The following is a 15,274-nucleotide window of genomic DNA, read 5'->3' on the forward strand; positions in this document are numbered from 1 at the left end:
GGAATCCAAAGAAAAGATAACAATTATATATGTATTATATCCTACATAGTAAAGAGAACTTATCTCTGATCCTCTTGTGAGACCTAAGCCATGTGTCATGTTCTCCATTACACAGCATTCGTATATTTAAGCTGAGGACATTTTCCATCCCAGCTCTTTAGGGAACAGATTTCCAGGCTCCGAGTGAAGCTTGGAACATGGTTCCCCTGAAGTGACTAAATCCCAGTTTAAATGCACGATGATTATGATGGATGATCTCTCAGAGTCACAATGAAAATAAATAGTTTCCTTGCATCAAAGCATGCATAACACTCTTTCCACGATGAGGTGTCTCCCCAGAGCTAGCTAACACATATTAACTTGCAGATCTCCCATCTGAAGAGCAGTGCCAGAAAACAGAGGTGACAGGGTAAAAGGGAAGTAGGTGTTTAATCAAGGAGGATACTTTATTGGAGGCCCAGAACTAATGGGGAAGGAAAGGTTAAGTAGAGAACCCAGCAGAAAAGCCAGTGAAAGTGACTAATAGAGACTCTTTCCGTAATTGGCCACAGCCATGGTAACATGTAGTGATCTTGAGTAAAGCTAGCCATTGTCAACTAGGCTAGATAAAAGGCCTTTTCGGGTGTTAGCACTGTAAGCTTGTGAAAGGAGAAGAACAATTTGTACCCCCGATAAACATACTCATGTACTCAAACATAACTTAGGTAAGTAGTGTACTAGCAACCATCCAGGTCCCCCTGGTGCAGTTTAACAGTGGCCAGTACTAAAGGTGGCCTTGTGTTATGCTAAGAATCAACATGAGGCTTCCTTCTGCAGCCTAAGCCAGGAAAATGTAAAAGTGTACTTAGGCATGTGTGTGAGCACGCACACACACTCACACTTTATCCTGCCTTGAATTGCTTTGGATGCCTGCCCCCTGCCTCTGAAAGGAAGATGAATTCAGGTCAAACCCAGAGTGCCTGTTTGCTGCCTGAGAGATGCATATCAAGTCTAAGTGATTCTTTTTCAATACCATTTATGTGGCTTGTATTTATTTCCTTTAATCTTTTAAGTGCTGTTTAGTCTCAGTGTGATTTGCTGTGGATACTCATTTCTGATAAGATGCGATATCCTCCCAGCCACATAGTTTCAGCCTGGAGCACTAAGTGACTGATAGGGTCTCAGTCTGAGTGGAGCCTAGGGTGGGGGTGGGAGTGGAGGAGGGAGCAGGTGGGAGAGGGAATGGGTTGTGAGGCTGTTCAGGTTCTTCCTGGCCTTGATTCCATCTGGTGCTTCCCTCACCTTGTCACACCATTCATTTGTCCTTTGCCTTGGGTCAGTCAGAATGAGGTAACCCCAAACTGACAGTAGAACAGGGGGGCATATAAAGCAAATTTGGAGGATGGTTAGAATGTTCGAATCCCTTTGGTGCTGTGTGTCCTAACTGCCTATGTTTATTTAGGGTTTTCAGGGAAGTACTGTAGGATGCATGCTCTCTTATGGGTCTCCTGGACAATAGCGAGTGGCTGAGCTGGCTGTTTTCCCCCATCTGAGGCTCATATACCATATACATATAACATATACCAAGCTTCTTTTGATGTTGTCACTACTAATACTTCTCTTCTTCGCTTTATGGTAACTTACATGCATTCTGAGTTTCAGGGCTGTTTCCTCCTACTCTGTATGACAATCAGCTCTAAGAATCCGAGGATCCTAAATTTCCTTCTCAACATTACAGCTTTAGCCTGGACTGTGTGGGGCTGGGGAGAGCAGGGCTAGAATTTTGTTAAGTGACAGGCTGGGCAAGTATCTGTTAATTATCCAGCAGCTTTCTCTCAAAAAAAAAAAAAAAAAAAAAGCATGGTGCAGGCTAACCCATCTCCAATGCTTATTAGTTGGTATCTTTGGGCAAAAGCATCAGAGTGCAGTGCGCTGTGTTGTCTGTGAGTGAATGTGATTGAGGCTTCGCGTTGTTCAGTGGTCTGTGTGGTTTAAACATTTGGAAAGCAGTCTATGGTTTCTGGCTTCTCCGCTATCCTCTGTGCCCAGCTGCCACCACATCATTAAGAGGTGCCATTCAGTGGCAACCCCTCCTTCATTCCAGTGCTTTTCTCCAGCACCAGCAACCCTCTCTGGTGCAGCTGCAAGGAAGAGAGCTGAGCTGGGCTGGGAACTCTTGAGCCTACATGCACTATCGTTCCCAGCCCATTGTGAAACATGTGAGTGAAACATGGTGGCTAAGGCCTGGAATCCCTGCCTCTCTTTAAGGCTCTTGCTGTGGGTGAAAGAATTGGGAGCCAATTAAGTTGGTTCACTCTGGGAAGCAGCAGGCTGGCAGTTAATCTGCTACCTCAAATACAACTCTATTTCTCATTTTGGTTACAAAAAAAAATATTTTGATTATTCAACCAAGTAAAGTATTAACTCTTAACCAAAATTAACACAAGAATAATGACATGTATTTTTATGTGTAGAGAAATCACTATTCTAACTTTTCTTATGCCAGGGCAGTTACAGATTGTTCTAGTGTGCTCATAGTGCATGCTCAAGGGTTGATGCACAAAGCCATATTGCTTCAACCTTCTCTCAGCTGGCCTCTCTGACTAACACATCTGGTCTTTGTCATGGGGGCCTCTAAAGACAGGTGTGACTCTCTAGTGAGTGACTGAGCCTTGAATGTGTGTCCTTTGATATCTTGCCTGTGTTTCGAAGTCTGCCCTCAAATTGTTCATAATCTCACAAGCTGCCTGTATTTGCAGTTGAAGATGAGCAGCCGCCAACACTGTCACCAAAAAAAAAACAACGTAATGGGGGCATGAGGAACTCACCCAACTCCTCCCCGAAGCTGATGAGGTAAGCAGATCTCCCCACCCCCCGCCCAACCCCAGCATGCTCACTTCCCCAGCTCCCTCCCTGGTCTCCCCACCTGACCAAGCCCAGGCCCAGAACTCCCTTCCCAGTCTGCGCCGTGGGGGAGGGGAGCAAGATCCTTAGATGGCTTCTTAAAGGCTGGAGTATTTATTCTGTCAGCTTGTCAGCAGTTAATGATAGAGCTGAAAAAATTCTGTCACGAAAAACAGTTTGAAAAGCTGTTTGAAAAATACATAGGCTTTAAAGTCTTAGCTGTCACCATGTCCTGTCTGTGTGTAGTTACTAAACAGCAGTGGCACTAATGACACTGGGAACCAATCAGAGGGACTCTGTGGTTAGTTTGCCTGCGGCAAGACTCTTTCTGCTGGAGTCTCTCTGAGGACTGGTTTCTGTACTTAAGGCCATATGTGAGATGTATCATCACAATCAAAAATGAACCTGAAGATTACCTTCCTTTTATCCTGTCCATGGAAATCAAATTTCTGTTAATTGATTTTGACTGAGAAAAAAAAAAAAGTTTAATAATCCATGGTCTTGCCAAAGCAAAGTTCAAAAGTAATCCAGTTCTGCTCAGGTTAAAAGCAATATTAATTATGGAACTGGGTGTGCTTGCTCTCTCCTTCCTTTCTTCCTTCCTTCCTTCCTTCCTTCCTTCCTTCCTTCCTTCTTTCCTTCCTTTCTTCGTCCTTCCTCTCTTTCTCCATCTATCTCACCTTCCCTTCCTCCTCCTCCTATTTCTAAACTATGATGTCATCTAAGAAACAGCAAATGAAACAGAATTTCAGTACAACTCTACCACTTTCTGTTTGGGCAAATTCATCCCGTGTCTCCCTTGTTTCTTTGATTGTCTCCCATTCCCACCATCTGTTTTCTCAGACCTTCTAACTCTCCAACACTTAAATGGCAAAGAATGATTCCAGGACCTGTGAAGATAGTTCAAAGGGTAAAGTACTTGCCTTACAAACATACAGACCTGACTTTGATCCCCACAATCCACAGGTACTGGGAAGGAGCTAGGTACAGAGGCTCACGGGTAATCTTAAGACTGGAGAGAGGAAGACCAATGGATTTATGGGGCTTGATGGCCAGCCACCCTAGACTGCCTGGTTAGTTCTACAACAGTGAGATTATGTCTCAAAAGAAAAGTTGGAAGGTGCCTGAGGAATGACAGCTGAGGTTGACCTCTGATCTCCATATATCTGTATGTGTGTGTATGAGAGAGAGAGAGAGACGCTGATTTCAGCTCCCTACTTCCTCACTGCATTTTTGCTTCCTCTGTTTCCACCTGTCGGGGACACTGGGACACAGATGGGGTCTTGGCACTGGGAACATGGCTTTCCAGTGGTAGATCTCCCTGGCCCTTTCTCTCCCCACATACACTTCTGCACTCCTATGAAAGGCTTCAGTGTCCTGTGCCTCTTCTGTGCAGCCTTCTGGTGCTCTACTGATTTACACACATGTTTACAGCTTATGAGAAGGAATAAAAAACACCAACTGCCAAGCCACTGGGTTTTATGACAACAGTTGTCAGCCTCGCATTCAAGTCCTATTTACTCACCTTTAGGTCATCAGCTTATCTAATGCTAATAGTTTTCTCCATTTAAAGAAGAAAAAGCCCAAGTGCTTTCTTTTGCCTAAATTTAGAGAAGCAAATAAATAAATAAAGAAGAATCTGAGAAATGTGAAACCTTGGGAGCCAAATTCCCTGTCCCTGTTTGCTATGTAAAATATGACTCCTTGCTTTGATCTTGAGTAATAATAATTCTGAGGAGTTACACTGTTTTCATATGCTTCAAAGCTGTGTCAAAGTTTTGCTGCTTAAGGGTACTTCTTTATTCTGTTGGCTCTTGGGTACCAAGATGACAGGTCTCCTGTAAGAGGTGGAGGCTGTTTAAAGTCGTAGCCTTCAGCAAAACATCAAATTACCAAATCCAGGGTAACATACTTCTACACAAATGCCTTTCCTGTAGATATATTATACCATATATATTAAATACTTTAGTGTTACGTGCTACATTTTATGTGCAATAGAAAGTGATGGTTTGAGGTAGCCTTGGGGGGGACTTTTTTCCATAAGCAGAAAAAGCTAGTGTATACCGTATCAAGTATGGTTTTTACAGGACTTTCTGCCTGAAGGCCTTTGTAAATAAGTAATGATCAACAGATTGGCTGTGGGTTTTTGAAAAGCATGCCCATGTCAGTTTGCATGATGGGGGAGAATTTTCAAAGTGGATCTTGCTTTCATTGCCTGCCTGAGAGGGGCTGAGGGAGACAGTCATCCCAGGCCAGAGCTGTCTACTTCGTAGTACATCAGAATAGCTAAACGGGGGTCAGGTGGTGAGCCCGAACTTGCCGAGCTACAGAACTCAGGCTTCTCATGTTGATGCCTGTGGGCTGCTGATTCCACCAAAGGTACAGTCATCTGATGCGCTATCTCACCTGCTCACAATGGTCTCCATCATGGCTTAGAGCAGGGGCATACCAGCCCATGCAAGTCAGGGTATCTGAAATACCCCACTTTGTTTTTGATTTTATTTCCCCCCCTCAAGTGGTTAACATCCTTCATCTAATGTCAGAGAAGCAGGGACAGGATCTCTGCTGAGTCCACTCCATTTTCCTACACATCTAGACTAGCAATGAAGGATCCAACCAAAGGGCCTTCTGGTTGACCTTGGGGGGGGAAGTATAGCCTTGCCAATGAGGATCCTGAGTCCTGAGCTTTCTAGAGCCTTCATTCTTTCCTATTTCCTCCTACCTCTTCAAACATCCTCTTTTCTACTCTTCAGGAGATGAGACTCCCAGGTCCTATTCCTTATGGCAGCCTCCCTCCCGCAAAATCCATAAAGAAGCTAATGACTTATTTGAAGTGAGCTTTCCAGCATGGTTCTATGCCTTCCTTTTGAGCAGAATCAATCATTCTGAATGTGGGCAGGTTTTAGTGGCCTATGGGTGGTGATACGGACAGCTTGAGAGAAACCCAGAGCCCAGAATGGCCTGAGATGGCCTGTAATTTACTACCCTGGCTCCTACAGATAAAACAGCCTCTTGTATGAGGCCTTCCTCCAAATTGTCTGCCTGGAGAAAGAGTGGGGACTCTCCACTAATGGTTCTCTATTTGTTCCGGTGCCAGGCTAACCCTGGTGTTTTAGTGGCACTTCATTCTCTGTATGATCATTCCATGAACAGCCGTGTTTATGTGTGTGTGTGTGTCAATATGAAAGTAGTACATATTTTAGTCAGTCTGACAGAAACAGCCCTCACAGCCAGCCAGAGTCATTGGCAGCAAGGAGGGATGTGAAATGACAGACAACCTTTGCCACTGAGAAGGGAGCCACAGTGTTCCCTGAGTCCCTTGTGCTCTCTGCCTCTCTGCCACACCCCTTCAGTGCTAGTTTCTTGGAGTCACTGAAGAACTTCTAGTTTCTGCCCAGATCACCACACCTGTTGCCTAGTTCTCCCTTCCTTGTGGGTTTCTGCTTTGTAAATTGCAGGAGGGCAAGAATTTTGTCTCTGAACAGATCAGCCAAAGGTTTTTAACTTGGAGCCTCACAAATCCCTTTTCACTGAAAGCTGTCTAGAAAGTTAGGAAAGCAAGTCAGTCTGCTGTGTGATGAACAGTTAAGGCAGATCCATGTGTATATGAACCTACCCCACCTCCTCCCCAACACACACACACACACACACACACACACACAGACAGAATCTCTAGCTGAACCCCCTTCAGTTGTCCACATACATATTCAAGAAGTTGTTCTTTCTTAGCTGATAAGAATTCATACCTGGGCATTCACTCATTCACTCATATTCTAAGAGGGAACCCTGTTCACCTCTCAGATTCTCATCCCACAAAAATATTCCATGAGGACCTACTGTGTTTAAAGTGTTGTGGGAAGTCTTTGAGGGATCTAAAGTATGGTGGGGTAGAGGGAGTTCCACTCTTCAAAATGAGATAGGCAAGCCCATGCCACACAAACCAGTAAGAATGGCTTATCATGTCTGTGAACACTGTTGTCCCTCTGTATAGCCGAGCTGACTTGTGAAGGATGAAGGAAGTTTAGTTTGCTTAGAGGAGTTCCTCTTCTGATGTTACTACCTCCTTGTTCATGGTTGCTCAGGCATTATTTCAAGAGTGCGGAGCATGTAAACTCATTGATAACTGTAGAGCTCTGAGCAAATATAGCTCTCCCATATCACACATCAAGAATCTGGGGCATAGGAAGGTGAAGGCTATCAAATCTGGGGAAGTCTCACATCATCAGAAAGGAATGGTGACGGTGCTCAGACCACTGTACATGGCTTAGGATGTCTGCAGTGATGGAGTAACATCACTGGAATTGAAAATGTGTGTGTATTCTGGCCTCCCAATCATGGAGGATTTTGCCATTTGTAGGTATCAGGAAACCCTTACACCCTAAGTTGGGTGTGGGAAGATCATTGGTTATGGTATAAGGGTAACTGTGGAGTCCCCCAATCAGGGCCTTTCTGTGACCATAAATTGTGGAGATGTATAAGAGGGAGCCCCATTCTATCCTTTGTCAGTGTTTTCTGGGTATCAGGAGACTCAGAGCTTGCTGTTGAACTGTATATAGGTCCAAATTAGGCAGTGAGAAGGTCATGTGGCATTTCTGATATCAGTCCTGAGATCCGAGTCCTGAAATCAAAAGAGAGAAACAGAGACATGAAGATTTATTTATGTGGTTTGTGTCAGGTAGACAATTTATACAAAAAGATAGCTCTTACTCAAGCTAGCACAGATAATTGATGATGCCCAAAGCAGAGACATGGAGCACTTTGAAGAATGCTTCATGTCATGAGACCCAGGAAGCATTAGACCTCAGTTTCCTGAAAGGGAAGGGACTACGATGGGAGGGAACACATTATCCTCTTGGGCACTGACTGATCATTAGGTGAAATGAAGTCATCTACTTGTTAAATCATATCCCTTCTCTTTTGACTCATACCTTTCATGGGGCCCTTTTGTTAGATTCTCTCACATCAGACCCTGCCTGTGTGACAGATTCTAATAATAGGAAATGGCAAAATGGCCTGAAGCCCACTCGGGGTTGGGGACAGAATGCCACCATCACAATTTTTCCACTGGGCAGAAAAAGAAGGAAGGCAGGGACAGGTTAGCTAAATAAACTCTTCCCCTAATGCACAAACTAACAGCATGTGACAGTCCCCCATGGGACCAAAGAAGAAAAAAAAAATCATGGGTGTCGTGATTCCAAGGTTTGGATGGACTTGACACGGGAATCAGGACAAGTTAGTGCTCAGCAGAAGGTCATTATCCTGTCCTGTCACTTCAGAGGCATCATACAGAACCAAGCTCCTGAGCCATCTCCACAGTGGAACAGTAACTTCCATTCTTTTCATCTGAGCCTAGTAAGAGATGCTGAATTCAATGGAAATGGGAAACTGTAGCAATTAGAGAGGGGCCCATGTTTTCCCAGGTGGCTAGAGCCTGGTGTGAAAGTTTTGTTTAGGTGGCTCCATGATTGTCCACCTGGAGGAAGACAGTGGCTGCTGAGTTGTAGAAAAGCCCACATCTCAGAGGCAATGATGGCTGTCAAGAGGGTTGATGCAGAGTTGAAGGTTTCTGGCAGGTGCCAGATTATACAAATTAGGATCCTCGTAACAGAAGGGAAAATGTTATTTACCAAGAGCTAAAAGGAATGGGACAAGTCAGGCTAAAACCATCTTCTTACTAAAAGCAGAGAAATTAGAGAAACTTCACATGATATGACATGTCCTTCAGAAGTTTTCATATTTTGCATTGGAGCCCTAAGTAATTCCCTTATTAATAGTATCTGTCTGGACCTCTAAGGATATTACACCTGATCCTCACCTGCTGTGCAGTTAGGGCAGCTGGCTCCAGGCAAACTCCAGGAAGCCTTGATTGCTTAAAGACAAACTTTATAGTCTTCCTTCCCACCATGTTGCCTTTCTTAATGGCATATAATCTGTCTTAACTCAAATACACTGTCTATATCTGAGAAATATTAGAAAAATCCAGAACAAGTCATTATAAGATAACAAAAGAAACAGACTCTTGCTGCACATCCATTCTGGAATGCATGTAGGTCTAGGGATGCTCAAAGAGCAGAACCTTTTGACTAGTTCTTGTAGTTCTGGTTGCTTATTGAACATCCACTGTGTCCTCTACTGGTTGCTAAAAATGCATGGGGGAGAAAAAAATGCAAGATCTGGTCCTACTAAAATTCACCATCTAATGAAACAGACACAAATTCTTTTACCTGAGGGAACAGCTCACACTTCTGTCAGGAAAAGAATCACAGACGCTAAAGCTGAGGACAAATATTTGAGCAGAAGATGAAGTTTAAGAAACACCCTGCAACTGTGGAATCTGATACCAGATATACTCTGTAGGGAAGCACCTGTCATTTAGATGGAAGGTTTGTTGGGGTGGGATGCTATGCTCACATTTCACCCTGCTGCCCGTTTCTGGAAGGCCACTGCAGGATGGGGTTAGTCTCTATCTGTGGGGGATGTTTGTGGTAATGGAAAAGGCCTTTCCATGTGATTAAACCCTAGGTCCTAAAAAGTTAACCAGGGAGAAGGGTAAAATTCTGAAAATATCTAAGAACTTCCCTTTGTTGAGCTTTGTTGGGTTCCTTGGGTTTTAATGTAAATTTCTGAAGCCCAATGTTAAAGTCAAAGCTGCACAGTAAACTGGGCTTTGCTGTATTTGGCTGTAAGGGGAACTCTACTCTTTAAAATATAATTCGACTTCCTCACAGCAGGTTTGCTTGGGAAGGGATTTGCGGTTTAGCTTTAGGCTCTTGTCTTCCAGGCAAGCTTTTTGTGTTTCTGCTGTGGCGGGGCATTTAGTTCACTTCCTGAGATTAATTGATGGCAAGTGGCATTCCTTGCTCTGCATACCCTCAAAACAAAGATCTTTTATTCTCCTCTTGAAGTCAGGCATGCTTAATTTCTAGCTGTGGACATTGGAGGTAGGAATTGAGAGGCGAGGAGCAGAGGACAAAAGGAACCCAGCTCTCTGGGGCTGCTGTGTTATAAATAGTGGGCATTCCTAAACCAGCCCTCAGATCTTTGGCACATGACAAAGACTCGCACAAGCCTTAATTGATTTTTGAGCCACTCCTTAGCACATTGTCTTGACAAGGGCTCACGGGGGTAATTTTCTACTGAGTATTCAGGCAAGCTGTGCACTTCATACATACCCTTGATGTTGTTTCCCCCTCTTTACAGCTTAGGGCATTGTGGATTGGGCTGCTGGGGAGAGGGAACAAGACATAGCTGCCTCCTAGAGGAGGGATTGAGGGTGGGGAAGACCAGCAGGACTGGCTTCTGGTCTTTCAAAGGCTGTCCCTCTGCTCCCTCACAGTGCTACTGGAGCTATGCTCCTGCCCCCCCCCCACTAGACTATTTCCTATCTATACACATGGGCTTTTAATAACAGAAAATGCCTATGAGTATTAGTATGATGGCCAAATGACAATATGTGGGGAAAAATTTTCGAATGGTGACGTTTATAAGGTTTCAACGTACGGGAACTCTGTGTCGCGGCAGTAGGAGAACCAACGGAAGCAGTGCTGTATCTTTACCGTTGGCCTTCTGTACTTAATCTGTACATAATCAGAGCCACCAAAGCAGGACTAGATGCCAAGCCAACAGCATACAACAGTAGGGATGGTAGCCTTAAAAGCTTGCTGGCAATCAGTCGGCTGAGCGCTTCTCTGTATGCGCGACGTGCCTTTGCTTATACAGTCCCTAAACTGAATCTATGGTGTAATGATTGTATTTAACATTCTAAAACAGATTAAGAAATGGAGGCAGGGTACAACTTGCGAAGTATGGAGCAAGCCAAGGTTTGAAGTCAGGTATTTTTCCTCTGAGGTTAGAGTCTGTAACCAATTTACCACATGAATTGCCTAGAGGAAATAGGTGGTTTATTTCCTTTATTGGTATCAATCACTAAATACCACCGAAGGAAAAAAAAAACACTCTTAGTTCAGCTGAGCAAGCAGACTAACTAGCTCATGACCAGGCTTCATCTTTTCTCTAGGTAAGGCTGCCATCTCTACTGTCCTCCAGTGCCGGTTAACGTTCTGTGAACATTACACTCAAGTAGAGCCCTGTAATTAGCAGCAGGAAATTTATTTCTCACAGTTCTGAAGCCTAAAAGTTCAAAGTTAAGACTTCAGAAGGGCTGGTTATTTCTGAGGTCCTGGAGAAGGACCCATTTTAGACTCTCTTCATAACCTGCAGATCTTCTCTCTTGACGTTATTGTGGCTCCTGTTCTGTCAATGTCAGATTTCCACTCTGTATATGGAAGAAAACAAATTTAGGACCACCCCAGTGATCTTTGTTTTATAAATAGCATCACCCAAAATATGGTCATATTCTGGGATACTAAGAATGAGGATCTCAACATACAGATGGCATATTCTAGCCCATAACAGTGAAATAGCAGCTATAGCTGTAATCCACCACATACATTTTCTGTCCCTTTAAAAAATAACAAGGGTGGGGCTGGAGAGATGCTCAGAGGTTAAGAATACACGCTGTTCTTCCAAAGGTCCTGAGTTCAATTCCCAGCAAACACATGGCGGCTCATAACCATCTATAGTAAGATCTAGTGTACAGGCAGAATGTTGTATAAATAATAAATAAATCTTAAAAAAATAACAAGGGTTCTGGCAAGTCATAAGTGACAAGTGGGACTTAAATTAATTAAGGAGCATCTTAGGAGAGTTGTGGATTGCTGTGTGGGTTGAAGAAATACCCAGTCAATATGGGAAAGGGACTAGTAGGAGCTAGTGCTGGTCATCAGCTTTGCTGGGTCTTCTAGAGCTTATTTGAGGCTTTTGCAAGTAGACCTGCAATCATCATTATCCTGCAAGCTGGAGATGCTGGGATGCTTTGCTCAGAGATGTTTCCCCTGATCTTCCTTCCCATACAAAGAAACCTGCTTGGTTCCTCCTCATCTCCCTGGACCACAGCAGTGTTGATTGGTGTGCTCAATGGCAAATACATAGGGCTCTTTTCTAGAAGGACAATTTGGAGAATACCTATTTTAAGAGGCAGAAAAACCTGGAGACACTTACCCCTTTTTTTCTACCTGTGCCAAGGGTCTCATGACAGCATAAGCCAGTGAAGGGCACTTGATATTGCTACAGGAACTGACGTGGTAAAGAAATCCATCCTGTTTGGCCCAAAGTAATCACATATACTCATGACACTAGGAATATTCACAGTCCAAGCACCACTTTCCCCTCAGAGCAGAATCTGGTGAACATGGCCTTTAATGGAACTGTAAATTCATGACTTCAATGCTCCAAATTTCACTCTCCAACAACCATTCTTTACCAATTCACTACCTTCTAGCCTTTCACAGTCCAACAGTGGCCTAATCCTTTCAAAATTCACCTATTTTTCTCCCCAAGGAGAACACACGGCTTCAGATCTGAAGGTCTTCTAGGCTCACCAATGTTTGTAGTTAAGGCACTCCTAGCAGGACTAGTTCTTGCACCTTAACCAAACCAACCCCCTCATTTTTTATTTTATATAACATATTTTGTTTCTGGAGGCATGATGCTGATTTACCTGATTTCTGTATGCTTCAGTTGGCTCATACTCTATTGACTGCCAGTTCCCATCTGAGAGTCTCTCCTACAATTGCTTAAAGTCTTCTGTGGCTTACTTTAAGCAATAGCATACTAGACATCTCTAGCCATCACTTTTAGATACCATTTTGTGGCTACTTAGACCTCATTTCTTTGAGTAAATTCTAATAGCTGCCGGTGGGACATTAAAATGCTTGCTTTTCACAGCTTGTCAGTTATTCCTATGGTCCTCTTCTCAAAGGGTCAACTCTTGCTTTTGTTTCCATCAAAAATTCTGTGATCACACACCAATGGGGAATAAACAGGTCTTTTCTTGAAGCCTTCATGTTGCCCTGCATGCTAATTTTCTATAGCACACACCTTAGTGTACTATGACATTTGACCTATATTTTCTTTTTTCTGCTACAGGTGAACCTCCATTTGACATTACTACAGCCTCCTTTTCTGGCTCAGAATTGGGGAGGGTCTCATGTTTATTGATAACTTTACTGATTTAAAAAAAAAAGTTGGAAGTTCAGGTGTCATGTCTGGTCTTCAAAATAAATGTCTGCATTCAGGGAGGTTTTTCATGTTTCTCAGATCAGACCCTTTGTGAGAAAGCCTAGATGGTGTATACTGAAATAATCCAGGCCAGATTCACAGGTCTGTGTGGGAGACAGAGTATACGTGGAGCTCCTCTGAGACTTGCTGCACGATTCTGCATGTTAGATCATAAATCATGGCTCAGATCCTTAGACTCATAGTATAGCTGCTCTTTCCTTACACCTCAGCCTTATTTAGTGTATAATTATCATTCACTGTTACCTTTTTCCTCACAATGATGGGCGGTTGACCATCCATCTTTCTTCTTTTCTAGGATAGTTATAGGCCGCTCTTATTAAGACATAATACTGTCTAGAAAGAACCAAATGTTCCTCACCAAAACACACCACCTCTCTTACAAGACATATATTTTTTAAAACAAATTTTTGGCATGTGAATATAGTTATAATACCTTTTAAGACCTTAATGTACTGGAAATAGGTCCCAGGCATTTGGAAGATAACACCTTTCTGAACAACAAACAAGGGCAAGAGAATTTGAACTTGACTCTATCTTCATGGCAGGGCTAAGATACCCTAAATTGTGCTCTTCAAGGCTTGAGAAGAGACTGTTTTTCTTAAGCTACTTCTCTATCATAGCTTTTGTCTACCTACGACAGATGCTGGATAGCTATGGAACTATTAAAGATTTGTCAAAGTTGAATAAGAAAATCCCTCATTTACTAAACTGAGTGTGTGTGTAAGTCAAAAGACAACCACAAAGAGTCAGTTTTTCTTTACACCTTACATGGCTCCTAGGGATCACACTCAAATGTCAGGGCTTGCACAGAAAGCACCTTTACCCGCCGATCCATCTCAGTGACTCTTATTTTAGCACGTTTGGACTCAGCTTTATATTTGTGAGGTGTCCTGGTAGTTTATAGCCCCTCAAGACCTGTCAACAACTGGGCCACTGAGATGCTACTCTGAATTGGGTTGTTCTCCTCCTTTAAAGATGAGATGTGACAGTTTCTGCAGTAATCTAGCATGCTCCTTGAAGATGACTCCACAGGATCGTATCACATGACATTTGTCATTTGCTGTGGCCTCAAAGCAAATTGCTGAGAATAAAAACATAGACAGTGGGTCTCCTATCTTCTCTGTGTGTGGAAGGCAAAACAGACACGTCATGCTATATATCCAGAAACTTAATTAGAAAGATTGCTGCCCTACTATCGATAGTCAGAGCAATGAGAAATTGTCAGGGCAAATTGTTAAAACATAAATAAATGCTTGAAATAAATCATTTTAAAGGTAACATCACTATACAATTTTGAAATTTGAATTTATTTCTGTTTTCTGTTGTTGGTTGACAGTTTGATTAAGGAAGATAATTTGTTGCAGTATAGGTCTGCCTGGGATAATGTCTTAGTAATATGTGGTCAATGTTGTAGAGGTCAGCAAGGACTTCCCACACACTTACCTGATGACCATATCAGAGACAGAGCCACAGACAATGAGTATTTCCTGAGCTCTGGGGCTTGCTTCTTATACTGTGGGCATGGTAGATCTGTCTGATTTCATTGTAATTCCTCAGGTTGTCAGTTAGACCCTTCCAACCCATGGGAGGGAAGGCCTCTCTACAGCCATCCTTCCAGAAGGAGTGGATGTAGCCTTGAGAATTTGAAACAAGTTTATTAAGATACATCTGAGCTCAAGGCTCTCATCCAAGGAATGAGGGTGGGGATGAGGGGCCTGTCATTGGACAGTTAAGCACAAATACAGTTGTCAAGGCGAAGAGAGAGGGTGTTGTTTAGTATTGAAATCATGTATTCCAGATGTGGGCATTTGGTAGTCAATCTGCTCTGAAGTGACACGCTGTTGAATCTTTAAAGGGCTTCAGCCGGGAGAGCAAAATCTGATTGGGCAAATTGCTAAAATATTTAAAGTGCAGCCTGTTAAAGCTTTTACTGCGAAGAGCATCGCGTCAGAAGTTGTAGTCAGAAAGAGCGAGTAATTGGCTTTCCATCCTGATGCCAGTCAGCCAGCATGAGGCTCTATTCCTATTCCTTCCTCTTCATTGCCAGTGCTAATAGCAAACCTTTGGTGTGTGTGTGTGTGTGTGTGTTTGTTTGTGTGTGTGTGTGTTTGTGTGTATGTGTGTGTGTGTGTGTGTGTGTGTGTGTGTGTGTTGGGGAAACTGGATAGCTGGTAAAATGAGACAACAAGGAATGAGATAGTCATAAAAAAAAGAAGCTGAACCCACAAAATGACATGAAGCCCATTTGCAA

At 43.2% G+C, this 15,274-nt stretch overlaps 1 protein-coding gene across 5 annotated transcripts in view; it reads left to right on the forward strand.

The window, feature by feature from the left end:
* Kcnma1 (potassium calcium-activated channel subfamily M alpha 1) overlaps window positions 1-15,274 on the forward strand; it is a 680,238-nt gene that overhangs the window by 590,987 nt on the left and 73,977 nt on the right. For all 5 annotated transcript variants that reach the window (XM_055605732.1, XM_055605733.1, XM_055605734.1 and 2 more), the window contains one exon: window positions 2,739-2,832. In XM_055605732.1, the coding sequence (XP_055461707.1) occupies window positions 2,739-2,832 (94 nt within the window). The remainder of the gene's footprint in view (window positions 1-2,738; window positions 2,833-15,274) is intronic.

Source organism: Psammomys obesus, unplaced genomic scaffold (assembly GCF_907164565.1).
Source record: "Psammomys obesus unplaced genomic scaffold, mPsaObe1.curated_primary_1811, whole genome shotgun sequence".
NCBI classification, from domain to species: Eukaryota; Metazoa; Chordata; class Mammalia; order Rodentia; family Muridae; genus Psammomys; species Psammomys obesus.